A 26013-nucleotide genomic window follows, 5' to 3' on the forward strand; every position below is an offset into this window, starting at 1 on the left:
ACCAAAAATGATCCTTCTTTGGGTTCTCCTATGAGGACAGCCAAAGAACCCATTTAGGTCTGTCCCTCTTTCACACCCTCTGTGCTGTGTCCCCTTACAGAGAGGAGACCATAACTACGGTGGTGAAGAACACCCGTATGAAGCGTCGCGGCATGTCTCCATCTGGGTTCAACCTCTCCGAAACCAACACCCCAGATCTCCCCACCACCCCCACCGGCACGGCCAGGCAGAGGAGGCAGGTTTCGGCCAGCAGGAAGACCACCATCCCCACCCTGTACGTCACGGAGCCCGAGGGGGGTGCTGGGGCCCGGGCCGCAGAGAACAGGTGGGTGGAGGTAGAGGAAATCATTGAGTACAAGGTGAACAAGTCGCCCAGGCTATCCAGGAGAAGAGGGGTCTCCCCAGCTGGGTCGGAGCGAGCGAACACCCCCTCCTTCACCCGGCCACGGAGGTCCCCGAACCCCAACACCAACAATTCCAACAACAAGCTGGTAGAGCTGCAGAACTGCTCCGAGCTGGAGGGGGCTCATCCTATAGCCTGGGATGATGATGAGGATGAGAACATGGCTGGGTCCGAGGTTGCCCCTGGACTCAGTGGAGAGGCCTGCGAGGTCTCCGCTGTTCTAATCCCTAACGACCATGAACATGATGAGGCCTGGCTAGAGGAGCAGAAAGAGGCCTTTGTCACAGAACCGGATGATGATGATGATAACATGGAACCTCCCAGGAAGCTGGAGCCTAAGACCCTGACCCAGGCTGGTCGCGTTCTCACCCTGGAGGACTTGGAGGACTATGTTCCCAGGGAGGGGGAGAGCTACAGCTCCTCCAACACCAGGTCCTCCCCTGCCGAGAGACCCTGTGAGGTCTCTGTGCTTCAGAGGGAGATTGGGGGCTCTGTCGTGGGCCAGCCAGTGCTGCTCAATGTGGGGAGGCCTGTGGTGGTGCCCAGGGGGAGGCGCAGCCCTGGCTTCTTCAGCCGATTTAGAGAGTACCTCTCAGGCAGCATGTTCTCCCTGGCTGCCCCCCACCACCACCACCCCAGCGGAGACCAGTCTAGAAGGGAGAGAGAGATTCCCATCCAGGTCAGCCAAGCCAAGCAAGAGGTCAAGCCTGCATACTGCTCTGAGGTGCAGAGAGTGGAGGGAGGGCAGCAGAGATACAAAACCAAAGTCTACACGTCAGTGGGCAAGCCAGTCACTCTTCAGATTAGCCAGAACCCATATCAAAACCAATAACCTAGTGTGTGAAAATCAGTTGCTTGATCAGAACCAAGCTGATTTTTGTTAATTGGTGATACGTACAATAGCCGTTTTAGTCTTAAATGGGAACATTACTACTTAAGTGTTAAAAAGCATATTCTAACCTTGCATTTTCTTGCAAATGGGAGGATCATTCCATTTTGAAGCAACCCATCTGAAAGTCAAATGCAGACACAGGAAGTCAGTTGTTTTGGTCAGACAAAGTCGTTTTTAAGGGACAAAACATCAAAAGGGGGTTGGATATGTTGTTTAGGCTAAATGATTTCCAAACGCCATTGTATACTCTCCAGGCTTCAATGTATTGTTGCCTTGCTTGCCACATATTTGATTATTTGATGTACAGAGAAATATAGAATAATTGCAAGTCTTGCAACATGGACTGACACCGTTTGAAAGTTTTAAAAATCCATCTGCTTTACCCTCAGGTGACAGCTGTTTTGAATGTCAACATCTTGATGTTAAACTTCTGTTCTGTAGGAGAACATCAGTACAGTACTATATTTCTCTCTGTGTGTTGTCTCTGAAGTTTAATGAACAAGGAATATCCACCTTGACTTGTAGCATATCAGTTTGTAAATAGGCTAACTAACTCCTGTGAAAGGAAAAAAATGTGTCTCGACAGTAACTTACCAAACCAATGATTTCAGCAACGAAATTGCTAGAAGTACAAAAGAAGTCTAAAAGAGCATTGATTACAGACGTTGCTGGATTGTGTGAAACATTGACGATGTTCTTTCAAATGCAGCCACGGTCTGCTTGAGAATACAAGAAAGCCAGATTAAAGACTGATACATGGATCATTGAGTTGTACTTCAGATTGGGCTGTCCTGTCCTATGGAGAAGTCTAGAATTTTCTAAGCGTTTCTAGATGGGCAGTTACATGTTGTGCAGTGCTGATGCTTTTACATGAACTGTATATCACTCACTTGTGGTGTGGACTGTGGAATGATGTAGGTCTATGATTGTGTTATACAGGTCTCGTATAAAGGGTCTCTGTTTACTTTAGGTCATATACATCCAAAACATAGACCTACATAGGATATTTCATTTTGAACTGGGTCATTTGTTTTATAGAAAGGCACTTCATTATCAGTTTATTGAGAGCATTAAAGAGTAGATTGAACTCAGATAATTAAGTATTTGTGATTACTTTAAGGTCAAATGTAATGAATTATATTTAGAAAAGTGGCAGCATGTTATGTATTAGCTTTTTGAAAGCTGATTTGCGTGTTTATCTGATTGACATAATTGAATTAACACAATGAGTCCCACTGTAACGCCGGTGCGTTTTGGACTTCTGGGTAGAACCATTGGATTTGTCTTTTTTCTGCATCCGTAGATGCCAACCATTAGTCTGTGTAATTAACGGGGGCTGAGCTAGAGCTGTGTTTGTGAGACAAGGGCGGATCCCAATGGGGCCCTGGACTGGGTCTTTTTACAAAAACCTATGTAGTCTGAATGATTTGAGCTACAAACTATTCAAAGATATTTATGAAAAGGTGAGACTCTCACGAACACATGCATGTAACTATGACGCTCAACACCTACACAAGAGTCATTAGAAGGTAAGGGGTTGTTCTACATAGAAGATCATAGGAAATCCCAGGACATAGTGTCTATAATAAGCTCACATAGTGGCTGTCACAAAATCTAAACAGTTGTCATTTACCAGTGAGCATACAATTTCTGTACTTACAGCATTCATATCAATTAATTTGATCAGGATTTTGCTTTGGCAGATTAAAAACTTTTTTATTGACATTTGTCAATTAAACTCATGAATGCAACTGTTTTATGTCAAATAGTTTTGTGTTCTACTTGTAGCCCTGGTTGTCCTGAAAAGAACACTCCCTTGTGAGGCTAAATATCAGGGCTAGAGATGCCCTTATAATAAATTAAAGTCAGATACATTAAAAGAAGATTTTTGCTGGGGTCGCGGGACTGATAGGGTTAATATTAATCTTGTCACAATCAGTTCAGGTGGGAGTTACATAGTTAGTAGTGAGCCATTGTACACTGGATTTATTCACTTTGTTGCAATATATTGTTTTAAAAAGTTAATTACCACTTTCCAAAGTAAGAGTGATGTTTTGTTTTTATGTTATTTTAAACGTCTTGTAAAAGCATTGAATGTTTAACTTTGTAAGAAATTCAACATAAATCACATAGGTTTTGACTGCCTGCACATGTTTAGTTAAGAGAATGAATAGTTAATGGATTTTTGGGAGGGTACTCCCAAGTGTTTAATACACCAAAACAATTAAATTGCAACTGATGAACTGATCAGCCTGTTGTTTTATTCACTCTTGGTGAATGTGTGGGTTGGTTGGTAATTCAATCACCGAATGTAAATGCTTGTGCTTTGTCTTCCTCTCATCTATCCTCTTCAATTACATTGAATCTTTCACATATAAAAGTCTAGGCCTAAGAAATACTAGTCAGAATTGAGAGTCAACAATGGTAGCTCGAACCATTGATTATATATTTCAGGTAAGGTGCTTGGACTTCAACCATACTGGTCAGCAAATCACTGACCGTTTTCAGTCAAGTTAACAGGATCACTATGCTTAAAAAAATAAAAAGATATCCAGGCAAAACATTTTTATTAATTTACTTGACTACACTTGTAAAATACATCAAATGTTACTAGAAATACATATTATTAAACAAGGACTCGATGAAGGCTGGGTAAATTGTCAATATTTGGCCAAAGATGACACATTCAAAGCAGTGGTATAACATTTGCACCATTAAAAAGCTGTTCAGAGTGAAAAAGTTAAATAAATATATTTCAATAAGTAATTTGTGCAAAGGAAGGAATGTTTTGTTCAAAGGGAGATCAAATACAGAGGACAAGAAGCTATGGAGTTTAAGAGTCATGGGCCAGAGTATGTCATATTAGTTACCAATGAACTGAATTTGGGTTCTGAATGGAAAACATGTTAAACGACAAACTTAAACTAAATAAGTGCAGCCTTTTTAGAAGGCTGCCTTGAACAAAGAGGTTTTGTGGAATTCAATGTAACCAGTTTCAAGTAAAGCAAATGCTCTGTGTGCTTGGTTCTAAGCTTTTCTATATTCTCCTGAGGACAGAGCCAATAGTTGCTCCATTTATTTCATATTCAATCTCTTTAATTCTCACAAACATTTCCTTTCCAAAAAAAGGCCAACTGAATATCATTATAATATAGGTGAGATTGTAAAATAATAAACATACAATACAAATGTTTTACACCATTACAATACAACTGTCAAAACAACAACATGTATTAGGGGTTAGACTACATCACCGTGAGTTGTGGGCTCCAGAAGTGTAACTTTGTTATACAGAGGTTAACATCATGATTGTAAATCCTAAATGGCAATCCTTTGTTTTATGAGTGAATGAATATTGTACTTTATCATAATTGTATCAGTATGGTAAAACAGGGAAACTTCAAACATATCTTTTCACACACAAGATGACTAGGATCATTAGCAAACAGCAGCGAGGCTACAGTAAGTTCCTGAGATCAGCTGTAATACGTATGGTGCTTCCGTGTGACTATCTTAGAGCCAGAGTTAGCCTGTGCTTAGCTAGTGCCCAAGCACCTGGCCTTGTGATTGTTTGTTAGCTGCCCTATGTTGAGGACTGAGTCAAGACCGGGAGGGGGACAAGTCAAGACCAGAAAAATGCGAGTGTGGAACTGATAGCATTTTAGGAACATGAAATCTTATTAAAAATGTGTTCATATACACACCCCCCAAAAAATCTGACAAGCAACCACTATGGTCATTTTCACGTTTTTTGGGGAATTACGTATACTAAGGCATTTGTGAAAATTCCATAGCAATATAGAGTGGGAAAGCAGCCGTGTGTTTAGACAATTAAGACACTGCAGTAAATAAAACCATAAATTAAACAGAATAAAAACATCTGTCTTGTCCAGGATCGGAGTCTACACAGACCGGTGCGCTATAGCCAATCAGAGCCACAGTAGGCCTTTAAACAAATGAGCCATTTGCCAGAATGAATTTTTGAACACGGTTGTTCAAGTTCTTGCTAGCTAACCAAATGATACCTGCATCTCTAGCTGTGTATAGCCACCAAAAAACGATGAGGGGGAAAAGTCAGTCAGTCAACAGCTAGTTAGTGTAGCTATCTAGCTAACGTTAGGCTCAGGTTTTTTAGCTTGCTACATATTGTGTTTTACAAAAAGTGCACTCTCATTAATGAGTGTGCTGGTATTATGGTTGCTGTCCTTTCAGAATCACAAACATGTGACACACCGAAAGCCTATAGGTTCACCACTGTACTAACCTGTCACACACTGAAGACCTATAGGTTCACCACTGTACTAACCTGCAACACACTGAAGGTCTATAGGTTCACCACTGAGAAAACATGTTTACTAGATATAAAAGCTGTTAAGGTATTTATGTTTCAAGAAAGGAGTGTATATATTTGGCCTGGAGAAGCAGTTGTATGCTCTGACTGAATGGAAGCTGGTAATTAGGAGTTTTTTTACTCTGCTGATCTCGGCTGGTCCCAGACTGAGACAAGACCGAGACACTCAATGTGGTCTCGAAGTACTACAACACTGCCATTAGTGGGAATGAGTCTTGTTATTATGGCCTTTGTTGTTGAAGAGCAGAGAGAACATAGTTAATGCTTTGGGGGTATAATACTACTAAATGGGCAGAAGAGAAGAAAAAAATGGCAGAAACTCCTGTATGCAGTAAACATAGAAGAAAAACATATTAGGGACCATCTCAGTCACAGGTTAACCATTAATGGAGTGTTTTTCTTTGTGGACAAAAATAAATAAAACTGTGCCAAATGAGTAAATAAAGCTAAATAGTCCACTTCTACTTACAGTTTTTATCATCTTAATACCTACCTATATCCTCCCAATATGTAAAAACATAGGCTAGATCTTAGTGCACACTCAAAAGTCTAGGTGCAAGGGATGTTGTCTGGAGTTCCTTCCCACACCAGTATCTGACAAAAAGTTCAGGATTGGAATAGAGGGGCTGACATTTTGTAAGGAGTGGCCAGGATGGCTGGGATGGATGTCATGCTTCTCGTCGCTTAAGAGGACAAGTTGGTTTTCTGGACTTTTTTGATTTCCTTAAGAAAGAAAGTAGGTTTGAGGATGACATTTTGGAGATGGTGAAAATCAACACTGACAAAGATCGATTAAGGATTTAGCAATACACATTATGTGACTAATTGGTTTTCAACAAGTTAAATGGTGCGTATGGTCCAGTCCATCATACCTAGCTATGTCATGTCGATACCAACTGACCTCAATAAGAGTGTCTTTCAACTTCCCATAGGCATCGTCAAGACTGTCATTGACAATGACAACGTCAAATATGCCAGGATCTTTGCCTGAAAGATAGGGGAAACAGTTTTAGACCATTTTTAAACATTTCATTTATAAACATACAACTCTGTTTTAGCCCAAAGTCTCTCCAGAATCAGACTCACTTATCACCATGTCCACCTGGGCAGCATGCAATCGTTTCTGGAGGCTGTCCTCTGACTCTGTCTCTCGGTCTCTTAAACGTTTCTCCTACAATTACAAGTGACAGAAGAAGATTAATTAAGTCATGGGGGTTTATCTTCAGATCACAATCCCAGACTGAGTTATGATAGGTTTATAACCACATTACATGTTTATAAACAACATTCAGTATGGTATATCAAGTCTCTCAAAGTAAAATGAGACAAAAATGGCCCTGGTAAACAGTTTTATAATGCTGCCCGTCTCTCACCAGGATGCTCATGGACGGGGGTTGGATGAAGATGTAGATGGGGTTGAGGTCTGTCGTCTTGACCGCCCTAACGCCCTGCATGTCGATGTCCAGGACGCAGATCAGGTTCTTGTCCTTGACGTCCTGCACGGAGGCCCTGCTTGTCCCGTACATGTTCCCAGAAAACACTGCGCTCTCAATGAACTCCCCTTTGTCGATGCTGGCCTGCATATACTCCCTTGTAACATAATGGTAATCTGTAACACAACAACAGTTGCATGTTAAAAGGTTGCTTGTTGAAACCAATAGGACACAGCGGACAGCATAGGTGGTTGAAGCGAATTAAAGAGATGCAGCGGGAGGAATTGGAGCAAGATCATCCATCCTGGGAGTTTATAAACCCTACCTACCTTTACCATTCTCTTCACCAGGACGAGGGCTCCTTGTTGTGTCTGACGGATGAGAGCACACAATTAGATATCTTATTTCTGTAACTGACAATTCGCTGACATTATACAAAGTTAACATGGGACTGGAGCAGAGCACACTTACGTGAGACGCTGAAGCCAAAGATGCCCTCGTACTCCTTGAGCAGCTTCTTGAGCAGCGTGCTCTTCCCAGCCCCCGACGGGCCACTCAGCACCACTGGCCTGGGTCCTGCCATAGCTGGGGGAGAGAGAAAGAGACAGAGGGTTAGAGGAGATGAAAACACACACACACACACCACAGGGTGTGGTGGTTAACCAAACGGAAAGATCAATTTACACAAATGGTTGGAACTGGTGTCATGAGGAGAAACAGACAGATTAAAAACATACCTAGGCCTATCCTTTACTCACATGAAACTGGTACAATCTCAAGTAGCCTATATTGAAAAAGATCAGACAGGTGGTGTAGTATAGGCTGGTACTACCACACTGATCTCATGAGCTTACATAAATGGTTTACCTGTAGTACAAGGCTAGGTGTAATATGAGTCCAGGTGTAATATGAGGCCGGGTGTAATATGAGGCCGGGTGTAATATGAGGCCGGGTGTAATATGAGGCCAGGTGTAATATGAGGCCAGGTGTAAAGAATACACTATAGGGATGAATACGAAATGGACCTAATGAACCAAGCATCCCATAAAACATGGAACAAACAGATTAATTGCCTTTTGAAAAAAAAAACATTTCAGAAGGTGATTTTGTAGTAAACATCCTAAGCAATCAGAACAGGTTCCAACAAGACTAGCAGGACCAACACACTAGAGCAGTTATTAAGTCCCATTAGGCCGTTACCACGGCACCATCTACTAATTGGAGTGCCTCAAATTACCCTGCTGCTTCTGATTGCAAGGCATAAGTGCTTTCAGTACACTGTCTGCAATTACTTTTTTTTTTTACCATAAAATACATTTGAAAAGACTAAAACCAGTATGATCCTAGGCTAAATGTTTAATTGTTTCATATGATGTAGCCTAGGCTATTTTTGAATGTGTTGTCCAATTTAGACATACCCAGCAAATATTCCACTAATAGGTCTAGGCCTAAACTGAGTACAATCTGAAAGAGGAACAGCCACATACCGTGGAGTTATTTGATTTTCAATTTAGCTTGTGTACTAAAAACCATCAGCCGAGTCAACACAGCCGGGTCAACTACAGAGATAATGACAGTGATAATAGCAATGACACACTATTTTGGAATTAGTCAAACAAATCAGCTTTACAATCATTTTTTTTCTGACCTATCCTGTTCCAGAATTATCTTTATCTTTAGTTGTTAGCCATATAGGCTAGATCATATTATTAGGCTAAAGTCCCTCTTCCGCCTTACCTTCAGTCACTTTCAGTAGACGTGCGAGTGAGGGAGAGCAGCAGGATGTGGGAGGACTGGATTGGCAAGTGAATGAGCAGCACTATTATATACTGGAGCCGGGTGTGTCAGTCTATGTGGTGTCTGTGTGGGCACAGACTCAGCACTGTACAAACATAGGAAAGTAAATCGCTGCTCCCTCCAATCACCGCTCAGTAAGTTACACAGTAGCCTAAACCCTGCCCAGCAGCTCGTGACATAGCCTAGATATTGATATTGTCTCTTCAATCCACAAAATAGCATTGCACCTTAAACGACCATGTCATTTATATATTGCTAGCCTACACTGTTTTAGGCTACTAAAAGTAATGTATCAGTGGGTTTGGTTAGATGTCCAAAAATAAGAAAATCCATGCGAATGACGTGTCATACTTTACTTAAGTGGTGCCACCTCCTCATAAATCTACAGATGCTAATTTAAAGGAACTAGAGTTGTCTGCAAAAAAAAGGAGTTAGTTATAATAGCCATGTAGTCTATGATCCCATATAAGCTCATTTCCATTTTAGAAAATGGATTCTCTCTTGTAATAGGCTAATCAGACCTGAGCTCACCCCCTGCAAAAAAGATAGGAAAAACCTCAGTGCGTGTAGCCTGACAGCTGCAGGTGACAGAAGCATTCATTCTCTGCCGCCTCTTGAATGTTTAAACCACAAACAAATTCACAGCTCCTTTCCAAGTCAGAATCAGTCATGGGTTTGACGCTGGGATGCAGAGGGTCAGACTGTTGTCACAAAAACATGTGGACAGAAAAACAGACTATAAGAGTGGTTTAGGCTACATCCAGTCAAATAAGAAACCACTTCTCGCAAGGTTCAGATCTAACTTTCTCTTCCTTACAGTCAGAATACCAGAAAGAAATGGTACAATTCAAGAGAAGGTGACAAGTTAGCCTGTACAGCAAATATTCAAAACAATTGGGTCTACAATGACACCATACATAGGGAAATCTTATAGGCTTGGCCTAACATCTAAAGGCACCACTTTTCAAACGTGACAGAAAAATTGGCTATAGGCTACATCTACACAGGCAGCCCAATTCTGAAATTGTTTCCACTACTTGGCCTTTTGCCCAATCACATCAGATCTTTTCCCATCAGATATTTTTTGGGATCTGATAGGTCAAAGGACAAATTAGTGAAAAAAAATATCAGAATTGGGCTGCCTGTGTAAACAAAGCACGTGTTACAGAAAACGAGGTGCATGTGAGCCAACTGCAGGCACAGGATAAGGCTAATTGAAATGGTTACAGGAAACATTGTTCTGCATGCCATTACAGATGTTGCATTCAGTTTACTTTAGGTCAACCCTTATATATGCTTTCCACAGCATGTGATCGATCTTTGCCAGACAGTGACCAACCTTTCATCATGTGAATTCAGTTGGCTCCTAATTTCATTAGGCTGTTACTGATTAGTATGTTTTCTAATCAGCTGCAGCCTGCGATAACAAAGTGCTCAGTCAGGTAAGATACACTACATGTCCAAAAGTATGTGGACACCTGTTTGTTGAACATGTCATTCCAAAATCATGGGCATTAATATGGAGTTGCTATAACAGCCTCCGGTCTTCTGGGAAGGCTTTCCACTAGATGTTGGAATATTGCTGCAGGGATTTCAGCCACAACAGCATTAGTGAGGTTGAGCACTGACGTTGGGCTATTAGGCCTGGCTCGCAGTCAGCATTCCAATTCATCCCAAAAAGTTTTTGATGGGGTTGAGATCAGGGCTCTGTGCAGGCCAGTCAAGTTCTTCCACACCGATCTTGACAAACCATTTCTGTATGGACTTTGCTTTGTGCATGGGAGTATTGTCATGCTGAAAGAGGAAAGGGCCTTCACCAAACTGTTGCCGCAAAGTTGGAAGCACAGCACTCTCCAGTCCCGTTCTGTGAGCTTCTGTGGCATATCACTTCGCAGCTGAGCAATTGTTGCTCCTAGATATTTCCACTTCCCAATAACAGCACTTACAGTTGACCAGGCAGCTCTAGCAGGGCATACGTTTGACAAACTGACTTGTTGGAAACGTGGCATCCTATGACAGTGTCACGTTGAAAGTCACTGAGCTCTTCAGTAAGGTCATTCTACTGCCAATGTTTGTCTATGGAGATGGCATGGCTTTGTGCTCGATTTTATAGAACCTATCAGCAACCATGCTCTGAATGCATGTGTGGGTATGGATGTGGGTAAACAGACAATCAAGCTACTACGGCCCCCCCATGATGAGTTCAGATTTTTTGTGGCTGCCACCCCATCAAAGTTGCCTATCCCCGATCTAAAGCATATTGCATGAGAAGGTTCTTACCTAAAAAGGTCTTCCATCCCTATTCTATGCGGTTCAAATTAGGCCAGAAAATGTTTTCCCATTCAACAGTAAGAAGGCAAAAGCTGGCAAACCAGATCCAATCTGTACTAACAATCAGTTTTCCTTTTCTCCCCATATTGTCCCCTATAATAACTCATAGCTTTCTAGAAACATCCAAGTTGATAAGATATCAGGCCATAATAGAGCAATGTACTTGATAACTAATTTAGGCACCACTTACTGCTATAGCCTAAATCTAGCAGGTTAGCTGTGTGGGAGAGGATAGATGATGATTATGTAAACAAGACATTTCAACTTCAACACAAATGGACAGTGAATTAGACAGCTCGGTCTTTCCTACTAGGTGGTGCCTATTGGAGCTCATACTTTTTGGGGAAAAGCATATCTTTTTTTGTATTCTATCAGAAAAAAGGACATGTTTGACTTTCAGAAAAACATGTTGGTCAAGCTCAGGCACTTTAAAAAATGCTGGGGTGTATTTTCCAACCTGTTAGCTGCATAATCCTAAATGGTGGAATTTAACAGGTTGGGAATGTGGAGCCTAAATTAGCCATAGCTCTGTGAGTGAGCAAGATTGAGCTAGTATAATGGTGAACATTTGAGCACGATTTTAAAAACAGATAAAACAGTGTTTATATTTATTTAGCTTTGCACCATTGTTTTCCCACCAAATAAATTATGACACTTCCTGAATGAATGTGGTGTCATTTTAGGAAGGTCTTGTTTCTTAAACGGAGATTAACAACAAATTAACAGGGTGGAAAGTGATATCAGAAAATCTTAAATAAAATCATAAATACAATAATTATTAAAAAACGTTATTGATGAGACAATTTAACTAGGACTATAAAAGAACTAAAATATTTATTATTTTATAGTTTATATTTCTCGTGGAAATTGATGAATAACACCCGGCGACATGGCAAAAACGCCTACATCCACTGAACAAGTGTTCAAAAATCATAACATTTCCTCTCAAGAGACATATTTTTGAGGTAAAAGACACCCGACCTTATATTTAAAGTATTTTGGAATCCACATGTTACAGTAAATAAGAAGTGATATTTCCTGGGGACAGAATAATGCCTTGACACGGATTGACCAATGCGTATGGCCTGGCCTGTGACAGACTGGCTCGCTTCAGTGATGATAAAGAAAAACAGCAGGCTATTGAGAAATAGTTCATAGACTAGCGGTCAAAATAATATATGATCATCCTACCTGAGAAGAGCCTGGATAAATACCTTGTATACATCTACAATGACTGCGGTTCAATATCTCAATAATGTCTCCAAGGCGTCATTTCCGTACTTATTGTGTGGTCTTTCTCCCTTTTCTGTCTACATTCCGCGTGAAGGCCATTATATAGATGGTGTTTCGACGTCATCTTCACGAGCCAAATAAACGAGAGTACATCGTTCAAATACCAGTGTGTATACACGTCCTCAACAGAGTACATTCAAAAAGGAAACGCTGTCGTATTTTTGTGAGCGTTTAAACTCCGCACGCGATACATAGACCTTTTGAAAATCTACATCCAACCCAGAAATAATATAATTACTTCATATAAGCATTTTACAGGGGTTGCAGATTCAGTATTACGAACTGCGCGTAATGAACGCCCCCAGCTAAAACGAGCTATTTGCGTGCAGATGATCGGCGCACAAACACGCGAGACAGAATAGTTAGCAACGGTGTGGTTTTCGTTCTTGGTTTTTCACTTGTTTAGCTAGCTAACTCAGTTTATTCGAAACACGGAAAAGGTTACTATACATGCTTCTAACCATCGCTTACTATATCATCGTAAGCGGACGTGGGAGAGAAAAGCCAGAAGGAAACTCCCCGGATGGACAACGAGAGGGCCTAACGTGTAAACAAAGCTTTCATCGTCTTTATTCAACGCTAAAATAATGTTTGGTGCTTCAAGATCTGGGGGTGTAAGGGGGGGGCAAGACCAATTCAACTGGGATGACGTGAAAGGCGATAAACACAGGGAAAACTACCTCGGTAAGTGGAGAAAAATGGGCATCAACCCATCGTCGCCAATGACCTTTGTCTACTGTAATTAACGATTCGCTTCTTTGCGAAGACAGCAGGGCGACTATCCAACTAATAATTCGGTCAAATGTTTCTAGTTAGTAACTAGCTAACTACTTTCTAGATGAAACTAGATACAGTATGTAACTACTTAGCAAGTTATAATAATCGACAATGTAGTTAGCTAACGGTAGTTTCCGCAATAAAGCAATGGGTTGTTAGCCTGTACTCATTTATTCTCGAGTGCCACGTTCTTACCTTTTTCCGAAGTGTAGTCAGTCCCTCATTAATGTTGCATTGCTTGTCAACAACTCAGGTTGACTGCCTGGAATATACTTATTTTTTAACCCAGCTAGCTATGTTGGAATGGTGAATTTTGAGATGGAAACAAGCGCAAACAATTGACTGTGCTGCCAAGGAGAGCGGCCACGCACACTCGACTGCGGCTGGTCAGGGAATGCAATTATGCTAGTCTGCGCATATACATGGCTTGCTGTATTATATACATGATGTTATCCAAATTAATACACTGGTCACGAACGATAACTATTTCTCAAAGATTGTACACTGTGCAGCCAGGAGGAGAGGGGTGTGTATTCAACATTGATTGTAGAATAATAGTTATGGCAATCACTTCTTTATGTAACTTTATTGCCTAAGCCATGTCTCTGATTTGGACATGCGTGCATTTGGAGTATATTTATATCCCTGCTATTGTTTCAACCCCAGGGAACTCTCTTATGGCACCAGTGGGGCGATGGCAGAAAGGCAAAGATCTGACGTGGTATACCAAAGACAAAAAAGGTGGTGTCAAGCCTATGTCAAGAGAAGAGGAGCTTGCTGCTGTGAAGACAGCAGAGCAAGAGGCACTGCTGGCTGCCCTGTAAGTGGAACATCACACAGAAACGACTACCTTACAGAAATATTAGAGTAAAATGTCAAACTAATGTCTTATTCATCATTTTCAGAGGCCACAAGAATATAAAGAGACAACCATCTGGCCTGACCAAAGAGGTACTTTTTTTGACTCATTTGTATTATGTGCTTTTTGTTTACACAAGTTCTAGTATGTTTTGGATTATAATCATGTCTTAATTTGATAGTATCACAACTGCATTAGACCAGGGAAGATGACATTTAGTTTTATTTAAATCTCATTTATTTAGATTTTTTTATTTTTAGCATTTGTCACCATGATTTAACGTAACTAGCCTAGTCATATTTTATCATACATCTTAAGGATGAATACGGGATTGCTTTTGTAATGCCGATTCCAATGTGTCCAACAGGACCTTGCAGATGTGTGCAGGAGGGAGGATGCGGAAGCTGAGGACAGAGATGTGGACAGAGTTTCTGGCCTTGGAAGCTCCGGGTAACTGACTGAACTGTTTGCAAAAGTGGTTGTTGCACAAATTCTGTTTTTAAAGCTGGGTTGATACTGTAGGAGACTTCTCACCAACAAGATTTTTAAAAATATACTTAATTTAGTAGACCCTCTTATCCAGTGCGACTTATAGGCGCAATTAGGTTCAAGTGCATTGCTTGGGGATTCGAACCAGCAACCTTTTGATTACTGGCCGATGCTCTTTAACTGTGAGATTTTTTTTTCTCCCACGTCTTCTAACCATTCTCTCAGGTCGCTCTTCACTCGTTTAGACTTTTTTTTTAGCAGCATATATGGGTCCATGACCGAGTATCCCCTTGATATTCAAGTGGAAGAAACAGTGGAAACATTAAGGATTGGAGTGTACTAGTTGAGTAACTAGGAGTATGTTTTCTGTCACCAGTGCAACGTCACGGAAAATGGTGTTCTCCCAACAGGAGAAGGAAGCTGCCAAAATAGGCTTGTCAGTCTTCACAGTAAGTTTGTTTACGCTCTTTGAGTAAAACATCCTCACGCAAAGGTGAGCCATCTAAAATAATACACAACTCGGTGTAGGTGTGTTAATCTATTTGTGTTAGCTACATATTTTTCAAACATGATTGATACCGCTTGGGAATTGATTCTGTAATAGTCATGTTACATGATTATGATCATAATGGAGAGCATTGTTTTCACAGCACCATAAAACAGAAGGGAAGTCTGGAAACCAGGAAGCCTCTGCCAGAAAAACATCTGCGAACACAGAGAAACAGGATGTGGATCAAAGGTAGTGTGTTATTGATCAGTGTGTTGACAATCAAATATCTGAGGTAAATTTCTTCAGATTACTGTCTCAAAAAAACCCTCAAAAGACTTGCCTGTTATACTTTCCCATCATTGACACGATAGCAGCAAAAAGAAGGAAAAGAAGCGCAAAAAGAAGAAAAGGCAGAGAAGAGACTCTTCATCCTCCGATTCAGAAGATGACAAAAGGTTAGCGTGTTGTTTCTCCCTTTTACACCTGTAGGTCACTTGTATGTCATGTTCACTTTGCCTTCCCCTTTTTAAATGATCAAATCACAAGAAAACAGAACACCAATGTCCAATAATGTTACAAGTGGCGCAGCGACCTAAGGCACTGTATCTCGGTGGAAAACCAGGCTGTATCACATCCGGCTGTGATTGGGACTCCCATAGGGCGGCGCACAATTGGCCCAGCATCGTCCGGGGTAGGCCGTCATTGTAAATAAGAATTTGTTCATAACTGATTTGCCTAGTTAAATAAAGGTACAATTTTAAAACGGCTTATTTGCTTTAGCACTAGAGGGTGCTAAATCACCGTTGGCGAGGTGGAGAGCTGGTCTTTGGTTCCATCTCAAAAGATGGGTTTTTGCCAACCTGCAAATGTTCTGTCAACAATTAGACTTTGTATGCTTGGTAGAAACATAGAACAGGTTGTACCCTTACTAGGGACGTGTCAGTTAATGTGTCCAGCTGCTGTATTCTGTGGTAATACAAGACTGATTAAAACAAAAACAAAAAAGCAGGCTTGGGATGTTTAGCAACAGGAACAGATAGTCTTAGTTAAAATAAGGTGTAGGGTTGATTTTTGAACTGTGTGAATGCATCATCCAGCCCATGTCATGCTTATCTTGTTTGGGGGGTGGCCTTATTTACTATTCTCCTATGGAACCCAGATAGTTATCCTTTTATAGATGAGGAAATGGTTTGTATCATAACATTCAGTGTATTCCTAATGTATCTTCCTCAGCTTACTTTGACCCCTGCCTATTAGTCTCAATCATTGATTGTGTGTTTCTTTACTCCTCAGGCGCAGAAAGGACCACCGTCATCATAATCCATCATGCCTCAGTCAGACTGGAGCCAGACCCCATGACAGCCATTCAAAGGGGGGACCAAAGGGTGAACGCCACCCACTCTCCTCTCAACGACGCCAGCAGAGGCATGACACACACTCCTCCCACAGGGAGTCCCCCGTCCACCGCCCCCGTGCCAGCCACAAGGCAGCCCATGCTGCTCTGACACAAAGCCACAGGCGGCGCCATGACACAGACTCTGACGATTAATACCCCCCCACTCAATCAGACACATTGACGGAGAGGAGTGCTCTAGCCCACAGCAGAGCAGCTTGACTGATCTATGGACTGTCCTCATGTACTTCTGGACTGGACTCAAGGGCTGTGGTTGAGAACAGTAGGTCAATCTGTTTGGCTACTCCTCAAACCACTAGCAGGCTTGTGGCCTTATTTGAACTGACTAGTTTTTATTTGTGTTGAATTTTGAATTGTTAAATTTGTTTCTATTGGTATTTTATTTTTCTGAAACAGCTCAAATGTATTTTATGATCTGTGTCTAGCTACCAAAATTGAAGGACACTATTCCTGCAATTGAATCAGGGACTACCGAAAGCAAGTTAAGTGCATGTGTTCTTGGTGCTGATAATAAGTTAGTCAATACAAACTATTGCTGTCCAAGACATTAAATCCGGCGTGACACTTGCCCATTAAAACATGTATTTAAATGTGTGCCAACACCTAAATGTTACCGAGTCTCCTCTTTGGTTTGTCAGTCTTGTCATCAGTTGAGAATATTCACTTCTCTCCATCCCACTGTGCCTCATACTACTCAGCATTTTTGCTCCTTTTCCTCTATCAAGCAATAACTCCTTTGCCCCATCACTCTTTTCTGTTCTAGGTTCAGTTGCCTGCCTCCCTGGCTGGGGTAAGATACAATGCACTCCAGTGGTCATAATGGAGTGTAGTGTTTGTATTTGCCTTAAATCAGGTCTGAAAGGGGGCATTCTACTGGCTGGCACCTGATGGTGAACTAAAAAGAGCAAGACATTCACAAAGGAGAGTGCAAAGAAGAAAAAGTGGTCTTTTATATGGCAGAGTACCATTAGGACTGCCACGCACAAACCAAGCTGATGGACAAAGTTACGCTGTAAGGGACTTGAGACTCCTGCCCCCTCCTTCCACGACCACCATACTTCTGCCATGTTTTATAGGCTTGGCTGCATTAACCAGCAGTCTAATCAACCTGAAAGAACATCCTAAATTGCTCCCCAATTATTGTCACCGCCCATCCCTGGCGCAGACCAAATGTAACAGACAGGCCCAGCTGTAGCCATTTGTAACTTATTCAACACCTGCTTTGGGTGGTTAGTTGGCTGCCATCACCTTGGACCAACCCACTCTCTTAGTCCAAGTCATGGGTGGAGAGTAGTTGGGTGTGATTGCAGATTTGGGACAAGAGAAGGGAGGAGGCTGTCTGACCAAAGCACAGGCTAAGTCCATTTTTAGATTAGGATTAGGTGTCATTTTGAATTCATAATGGGGAAAGAGGCTTGATTAACTCCTACTCATGGGGCAGTGTGGGTTTCTAACCTGGAAGTTATTAACAATAAATGTGTAAATGGTAAAATGTACAATATTTGAATGAGGGCAGATTCAAGATATGTTGCCTTTCTTGCTGTTGATCAATAATGTTCAGCCGTGTGAGTCCAAGGAGGAGATAGAGGTTAACGGTGCAATGTCAGTATGATCAAATCCAATAACTTAAAAGAGAATTACATGAAAAATAACAGAACATGTAAACAGTCTCTAATCACTTTAATTACAGTGCTTTTCTCCAAAAATTTAAAGCTGAAATAACTTTACATTAAAAAAAAAAAGTTTAGACAAAGTTCTGCTAAAGAGATTAACGTTTCAACAAAAGGTTCAGGCAATCAGTTTTAATCCAATGCCTTGCTTTAAAAGAAAGACTAAGAAATGTCCATAGCACTGGTGGAATAACACCCAGAACCTTTTGATAAGAAGCACAAAAGGTTTAATGGAACAGCATGTTTCTTTGACATGAGGACAAAAGTATCCCCCAGAACTTAGCCAAGGACAACATGAGCTACAAAGGACAAAAAAATACTAGTGCCCACTAAGTAAAAAACATGGAGTTCATACATTTCATATTGCCACTGACATTGATGCATGCCTTGTTCCATAACTATTAATATACTTTAATCATTCCCAATAAAAAGGGATGAAAACAAGGTCTTCAGGTCATGATGGAGGACATCAGAATTTAGAATACAACTGCTTTTGTCATATCAGAGCATCATACAGCATATACCTTGAGTGCAGAGGTAAACAACCGGGTGTCTGCGATGGGGGTTCAATGTTATGAGTATCGCTAGCAACAGACTAAACACATTTTGAATGACATACCTACAGTAGAAAAGAGGAAAATATCTTATTTCTCATGTCAACTTTATTTCTCCACTCCTAATATTGAACAAATTACACTCACTGGAGTATCTGACATTGGCTTTGAAAAATAGGCTACCAGTGTGGTAAGTGCTACTGGCTGCTGGTAAGTGTTCTTGACTTGGACATACATTTTTGCCAACCCATGGATAGCAAGCTAAACAGTTGCGCTTAGCGAAAGTGTTTGCAGTTACCTTTCTAGCTAATAGGCTATGTTAGAGTTTACACTTCCTCTTCCAATTATAAATGTGGGGAGGTCAAACTAATGAAAAAACATTTACCAAATCTATTCATCTCAAAATGTTTTGATTACTTCGCCTTGACATTCACCTGATAAGACATGAGGAAAAAAATGTTTTGGCTAACATAATGGGAGTCCCTGGTTCAGTGGTTTGCCTGGGAGGGGGTCCCTGGGAAAGATAAGGTTGAAGACCCCTGAGTTACAAGGTTGTTGTGGCGCTAAGTCATTGTGATGGTGATGTTGAGGACCTCAAGGTATCCCAACCCTTGAGCACCTGCAGCTGACAAGAGTAATGACAATGCTTATGTAGACAAAAATGTTTAACAATCAATTAGCTAGTCCCGCTGACAATCAATGTGTTCGAGATATTAGATTCTGCACAGAACATGGATTATAGCAAATGGATAGGCAGGAATTCTGCTTCTCTAGGCATTGTGAAAATCTGTTGATTTGCACAGAATCTGTGTATCTTAAACATGCATTTGTCCAACATACAGACCACAGCATGCACTTTTTTTGCTATTAAATTCAGGCTCACTGTGACAAAGGCAGTACAAAGGATTACTAACCTGAGCCACTTTCATACATCATAATGCTGACCAGACAGTACCTCTGTCCATCACAAAGCAGATGAATGATGAGATTCATGGAGGAACATAGTTACTCTGCATGGCAGCCACTTCTCAATGAAAGCCAACATGATCTGACACACAACAAAAGCTGGTAAGTGTCGACAAGAGTTTGACTTTGAAGCCCACTAACCTCTGTTTTAGGCTTCATCTCAATAATACGCTCTTCAGTGTTTTGCTAAATGGTATTTTGGGGGAGCAGGATATTGTAGCCGTCAGAGATGTTAAACCATAATTGTTGCAAGTAGTACATCTGTATGTATGCTTAATTCAGGAGAAACACTCCTTTCAGTAAAAATTACCAGCACTTATGTAAAAAAAGTCAATAAACATAGGGTCCCACCAATTATTTTTTGCCTCCCTTTTCTATTTACTAGACATGCATGTCTGCCCAAGGGTCAAGAGGAGGAAATAACCAAGGTAGATTTTTAAGTCTGCAATAAGCTGCCTCTTAAACCCCTCACCATCCAAAACAAGACTATTTACATTAAATAAGAAACCCAGACAGCTTTCCATGATTGGGTTATTATCCTCCCTTGCCCATATGGTGTATTGTTGTAACGAGAGATGAGAAATGAGGGCAGCTTTCCAGTAGGTACTTTTGACAAAAGTAACTTAATTTTCAACATCAGAAGAGTACAAAGCAAAGATAGAGAAGATACAGTGTTACACTTTTCACACTACTGAGCCGAGCCAAACTGAGCCGAGCAGAGCTGTACTGCGCCAGCAGGGCTGTACTGCGCCAGCCTGGTAACTCTTCTACCACACAGTTGCTAGAACCATGTAGGAAAGGACGTGAAAGAAAATCATCTGAGCCACCGTAGGGTTTGAGTCAGCACAATAGAGTGAAAAGGGTATATGTGAGTTGAGGAGGACAGTGGATTATGATGATTAGGCCTATTTCTGGTTTTTTAATTGATTAGACAACCAATCCAGTCCTTCATAGAGACCGTCTCCGCTGGTGGCACAGGTGGCCTGGATGTACCAGTTTCTATGGCGGAGGGAGTGCAGTCCCAACTTGTCTGTGAGTTCGGCCGCATTCATAGCATTTGGGAGGTCCTGAAAAGAGAAGTTCTCCCATAATGAGACAAAAGCCAAGCCAGGGAAGGACATTCAAAGTATATAACAGGTGTATTGTCCTTTATTTTATTAATACAACAAAAACAAGTCGGAGGCTTTTTGCTTTCACACAATGGACAGGTGGAAAATGTAGGAGTACCTGTTTGTTAGCGAATACTAATAAGACTGCCTCTCGTAGTTCATCCTCTGCCAACATTCTCATCAGTTCTTCGCGGGCTTCGTTCACTCGCTCTCTGTCATTGCTGTCCACAACGAAGATGAGACCTGAAACACACCAAAATAAAAACATTTTGAGTCAACATCTTGGTCCTCCTTTGACAGGAGTAAAATAACTTGCTGTCAGCACATCTTACCCTGTGTGTTCTGGAAATAGTGACGCCACAACGGTCTAATTTTGTCTTGACCACCGACATCCCACACTGTAAAACTTATGTTCTTGTACTCGACTGTCTCAACATTAAAACCTGAATTGAAGAAAGAAGACATTAATAACCCGCACAATCTATTTGATGCAAGTGAACATGTCCAGGGGGAAATTGTGTTGTTCCTAATTCTATATTTTTAAATAGTCTCAACATTACACAAAATATGATATTCATACAAACTGGGCTGACAACACTTGGGCCTACATGCCACCACCAGTGCTACTACTTACCTATAGTTGGAATGGTAGTTACAATTTCTCCAAGTTTGAGTTTGTACAGGATTGTTGTTTTACCAGCAGCATCGAGACCCACCATCAGGATCCTCATCTCTTTCTTGCCAAATGCTTTAAAGAGGCTTGCAAATAAATTCCCCATAGTGAAAGACGGATTCAACTTTGGCAGTAGGAATACTAGAAGAGAACAAGAGGAACCCAGTTTTGTAACCGTCAGTGTGTAGTTGTGCGCTGCCAAATACAGGTTTACCCATCTTATAAACTGAGTTGTTTAATATACCTAGCATATCAACTTTCTGCCAACTATGTTAGTTGATTAGCTAGCAATATAACTAAAAACAAGAAGCTAGTTAACTAACCATATAGTGCGCGTCAATGCTTAGGTAGCTGCTAGCTAACGTTACACAAATCATTTCATAAACTAATCAGTTGAATAAATGAAGATAACAACCATCGCGTTGAAAACTGTCTTGCAGTGAAAGACAAATGGCTATTACGTTAGCTATATCGAAAAGACCACTATAAGTTAGCTCTCTAATAGATAACTGACTGTTTTGCTAGCTTTAGCAAGCGGCGCCAAGCTAGCCTAACCAGCCATCTGGCAAGTTTTTTAGAGACCTTTTTAACTAGCTAGACCCCAGGAAATGAGACCCCTTTACGTTATATAGCTAAGCAGCTAAATACAATGTATGTGACGATTATCATATTCAAACAACATCAAGCGTAAAAATGACAGTTTTCTGCTTACAGTTGTTTTCAATTCTTTCCTCTTTAAGGCGTTTCCTTCCTCAAGATGTCGGGTTATTATTTGGCCACGTCAGAGCTTCCAGAACGACTTCCGTGAAACAGAGCGCTTGGTATGTCGCGCCCTATGGGCTGGAGGCGAATGACACTCATTTTCAAAATTTTGTGCTGCTAAAACATGAGTTTGCTTATTGCAGGTGCGTGAGAATAATTATTCGATTGTATGAAAATAAAAAACCCACACACTGCTTTTTCTTAAATAATTTTAGTTTGAGGAATGCCAAAAGCATGGCCAGAAAGGTAAACTTATAGGGAAAGACAACATTTCAAGGGTTGTGATATATTGTATTGAATATGATCTCCAATCATTTTTTGGAGTTTTACCATTTGATGTGCCATTCTATAAATATTTAGATTTTTTGGATAAAGTTCAAGGTGGGCACCATTTTGAAAACAGAATTCAGTCAACTTGATCTACTCTCTTCCTGTACAGCATAGTGAAAGCTACTGAAGAGTGCTCTACTGGCAAACAGTGTTTTCATTATCTTTTTAATCAAATTGTATTAGTCACAAGCACTGAATACAACTGGTGTAGACTTTACCATGAAATGCTTGCTTACGAACCTTTCCCAATGATGCAGTTTTAAAAAAGTATGACAAATAAAATACCAACACAAGAAATCAAATCAAATAAACAAAAATTGAACTATATATAGGGAGTACCAGTGCCAGATCAATGTGCAGATGTACAAGGTATTTGAGGTAGATATGTACATGAAGGCAGGGTAAAGTGACTAGGCATCAGAATATCTAATATATAATATATAAAATAAAGAACAGAGTAGCAGCATCAAATGATGAGTGCAAAAGTGTGTGAGTGTGTATGTGTCGGTATGCGTGTGTGTTGTGTGTGTGTGCGTATGTGCGTATGTAGTGTATGTGAATGTGTGTGGGTTTTATGTAGGAGTGTCAATGTAGTGTGTGTGAGTGTGTCTATTGTGAGTATACTGAGCCTTCCTCTGACACCGCCTGATATAGAGGTCCTGGATGGCAGGGAGGTCAGCCCCATTGATGTACTGGTCAGTCCACACCACACTCTGTATCGCTTTGCAGTCAAGGGTGATGCATTTACCATACCATGCGCTGATGCAGCCAGTCAAGATGCTCTCAATGGTGCAGCTGTTGAATTTTTTGAGGATCCAAATATTTTCCTGAGGGGGAAGAAGCACTGCCGTGTCCTCTTCATGACTGTGCAGATGTGTGTGGACCATGATAAGTCCTTAGTGATGTGGACACCAAGGACCTTGAAGAGCTCGACCCATCAAGAAGTCTAGGATCCAGTTGCAGAGGGAGGGGTTCAGTCCCTGGGTCCCTACCTTGGTGATGAGTTTGCAGGGAACTATGGTGTTGAGCTGTAGTCTATGAATAGTATTCTCACATAATTATTTCCCTTCTTGTCCAGGTGGGAGATTGTCCAGGTGGGAGATAATTTACTATGACATAATTCATTATTTCTGCCATAGACTTCAGGAGACTACAGGTCTTCAAAGGACTTCACTAAAGGCCAGATGCAGGGCCCACAAGATCCAGACCAAAGCTAAAAAGACCCAGCTCCTCTTTCTCCACACCTAGCACAATGGAAGCATTTCGCTACACTCGCATTAACATCTGCTAACCATGTGTGTGTGACAAATAAAATTTGATTTGATTTGATTTTGATTTGGAAGACCATCAGTTTGTGGAAAAAAATCAAGAGTGCATGTGGTAAACTGCCTTGTTTTATTCAAACTCACTAAGGACCAACATTTCCATTATAGGCCATTTCAAACCCTCCTTTATTCCTTGACAGCTTAGCAACAGGGCAGATTGAGTTACAACACTGAAATGTTTGATAAGGTATGAACAAGATTCTGTATCTCTAACCAGGACCTGTGACACTGTTTGAAAAACATTACGGTCATAGCAAACCCATGAACATGAATCCAATCCAATGTTTTCATCATCAGACTTATGGACATTGGTTGTCCTAGTTCTACTCTAGTGTAGAAATAATAATATAAGTCAAGGGGTGGTGGTGCTGCTGTCACTACAAAACATCCTTGTTTCTTTCTGTACACATCCTGTCTTGTCTCCCAGGTGTTAGATTGAGTAAAGTAATGAACCGCCCTTGCCCCTTGATTTTGCCGCCACTGTACAATGTACAATGGCACATAGGCCTATTCATGTGGGCAAATCTGCAGTGCCAATCGGGGGCACTTGAGGGGTGTCTATGAGACACTTGGCTTTTCATCATATCTGTCTTCTCACGGTCTCAGGGTGAAACCAGGGTAGCTCAGCTGTTGCCATTATGGGGGTGGAGTGCAGAGGCTAGCCAGCCAGCCAGCCAACCCGGCCCAGAATCACCCCTTTCTCTGGCATGGCAAGACCTTGTCCACTGAATAGCTTATCACAAAACAATGTCCTCTGTGTGACTGTGAGACAGGTGTCCATACATTGAAAATAGATGCTAATGTGAGCAAGCAACAAAAAAAAAAGCAATGAGAACATAATGCCGCTGCCACCGGGTTGGTTGCAAGAATAGATGTATGACTTTATGTTCCATTACTTGACTATTCTATTCATAACCAAATGTTCAAGTGTGAGATGGTTCCATTTCAAAAGAGAGCAAATTGTGAATGTTCTTTTATATTCTGATATACAGTATGTGTGTGTTGTCTGTTGGTATATAATGTTTTAAAGTTTATATGTTCACCTGCCCAGAGACTGCAGATAAGTAAATTAGCTGTTAGCTAAATCTGGGGCAATGCATCACTTCTAATTTCTGAGACTTAGCCTTTGTACATTATCCTTTAACAAATAAACATAATAAATCAATTAAACACAATTCAGGCTAAATGTTTCCAATGGATAGAATGGGGATGTTCTCTAGGCCTACTAAAGATAATTAATTCACACTATTGTGATTGCAATTTGTTGTGCATGTCACATAGGCCTATATTTATCTGACTGGAATTCCAATACATTTCGTCCCCAAAAATATTCCAAATTCTTCCTCTGATTCACAGAAGCCTAGTAATCAAATATTTATGTGCAACAAGTTGAATTTTAACCAGGGTCAACCATGTCTGCCCCTTCTCCAGTGGAGAGGGCAGTGCCTGGGACTCAGGGACAGAGTAGCAGGGGATAGAGTGGGTCTGTGGTTGGTGGAGGACCACACAGCGAAGCCTGCATAATGCCGTCTCACTACTGGAACCTTCATTTGTGGTTTTGGCCTGCCAAATGCCCGAGGAAGAAAAGCTTTCAGCATAGGTTTGTTTCACAGGCAGACAGTGTTGTATTCACTTGTAAAGGAGTGCTGTGTTTTCTCTGCAAGATGGTTATTTTTTATTTTGGATGGTTGGGGTTTCACTGTTTTAATGTTGCAGTCCTGTGCCAGATCAATCTAATATTTTTATCATTTGGCCGTTCATTTTCTTTCCTTGTACATCTCTGTTGTACTTTTGAGACTAAGATAAGAGTACCATGATTTATGCCTTATATACTGGATTTGGCTGCATGATTTCAACAGGATAAATTGTAAACTGCAGTAGTTACAATCCACATTTTTTAAGATCAGGTTTTCAGCCTAAAGCATTTAGAAAAAACAAAAATGATGATTTCAATTGTAATAGTCACAAGTTTTTGTAATTAAAGCCTATCTGTTTTTGACAGATGACATTAACACATTTGTCAATGGCACTGGAAACATTCAAATATCACAACAAGCAAAAAACATTATTAGCTATAAGCAGTAGGTATCATACT

The 26013-nt window shown here is 41.0% G+C and overlaps 4 protein-coding genes across 7 annotated transcripts in view; 2 read left to right on the plus strand and 2 right to left on the minus strand.

The window, feature by feature from the left end:
* LOC112259617 (obscurin-like) overlaps positions 1–3542 on the plus strand; it is a 98825-nt gene extending 95283 nt beyond the window's left edge. Inside the window, exon 78 of the mRNA XM_042328845.1 lies at positions 101–3542. Coding sequence (XP_042184779.1) covers positions 101–1235 — 1135 coding nt within the window. The 3' untranslated portion in view covers positions 1236–3542. The remainder of the gene's footprint in view (positions 1–100) is intronic.
* Positions 3543–3845: 303 nt separating this feature from the next.
* On the minus strand, positions 3846–12636 carry guk1a (guanylate kinase 1a). Of its 3 annotated transcripts, none has more exons than XM_024435909.2 (7): positions 12489–12636; positions 7551–7664; positions 7409–7450; positions 7020–7255; positions 6733–6817; positions 6548–6633; positions 3846–6369 (listed from the first exon to the last, which is right to left on the minus strand). In XM_024435909.2, the coding sequence occupies exons 1-7, from the start codon at positions 12634–12636 to the stop codon at positions 6331–6333; spliced, it is 750 nt and encodes a 249-aa protein (XP_024291677.2). In that variant the 3' UTR covers positions 3846–6330. The 3 variants fall into 3 exon arrangements, with proteins under 3 accessions (XP_024291677.2, XP_024291676.2, XP_024291678.1); XM_024435908.2 differs by having other exon boundaries at positions 6519–6633; XM_024435910.2 differs by having other exon boundaries at positions 12399–12555.
* Positions 12637–12998: 362 nt separating this feature from the next.
* Positions 12999–17142, plus strand: lg10h1orf35 (linkage group 10 C1orf35 homolog). 2 transcript variants are annotated; one of them, XM_024435906.2, is made up of 8 exons: positions 12999–13184; positions 13944–14097; positions 14183–14228; positions 14504–14586; positions 15002–15074; positions 15276–15364; positions 15487–15570; positions 16409–17142. In XM_024435906.2, exons 1-8 carry the CDS (start codon positions 13088–13090, stop codon positions 16662–16664), a joined length of 882 nt encoding a protein of 293 aa, XP_024291674.2. In that variant the 5' UTR covers positions 12999–13087; the 3' UTR covers positions 16665–17142. The 2 variants fall into 2 exon arrangements, with proteins under 2 accessions (XP_024291674.2, XP_024291675.2); XM_024435907.2 differs by having other exon boundaries at positions 15490–15570.
* Positions 17143–18192: 1050 nt separating this feature from the next.
* Positions 18193–22319, minus strand: arf1 (ADP-ribosylation factor 1). Its single transcript, XM_024435911.2, has 5 exons — positions 22214–22319; positions 21463–21642; positions 21161–21271; positions 20947–21071; positions 18193–20786 (listed from the first exon to the last, which is right to left on the minus strand). Exons 2-5 carry the CDS (start codon positions 21605–21607, stop codon positions 20625–20627), a joined length of 543 nt encoding a protein of 180 aa, XP_024291679.1. The 5' UTR covers positions 21608–21642; positions 22214–22319; the 3' UTR covers positions 18193–20624.
* Positions 22320–26013: the final 3694 nt, after the last annotated feature.

Source organism: Oncorhynchus tshawytscha, linkage group LG10 (assembly GCF_018296145.1).
Source record: "Oncorhynchus tshawytscha isolate Ot180627B linkage group LG10, Otsh_v2.0, whole genome shotgun sequence".
Taxonomy (NCBI): Eukaryota; Metazoa; Chordata; class Actinopteri; order Salmoniformes; family Salmonidae; genus Oncorhynchus; species Oncorhynchus tshawytscha.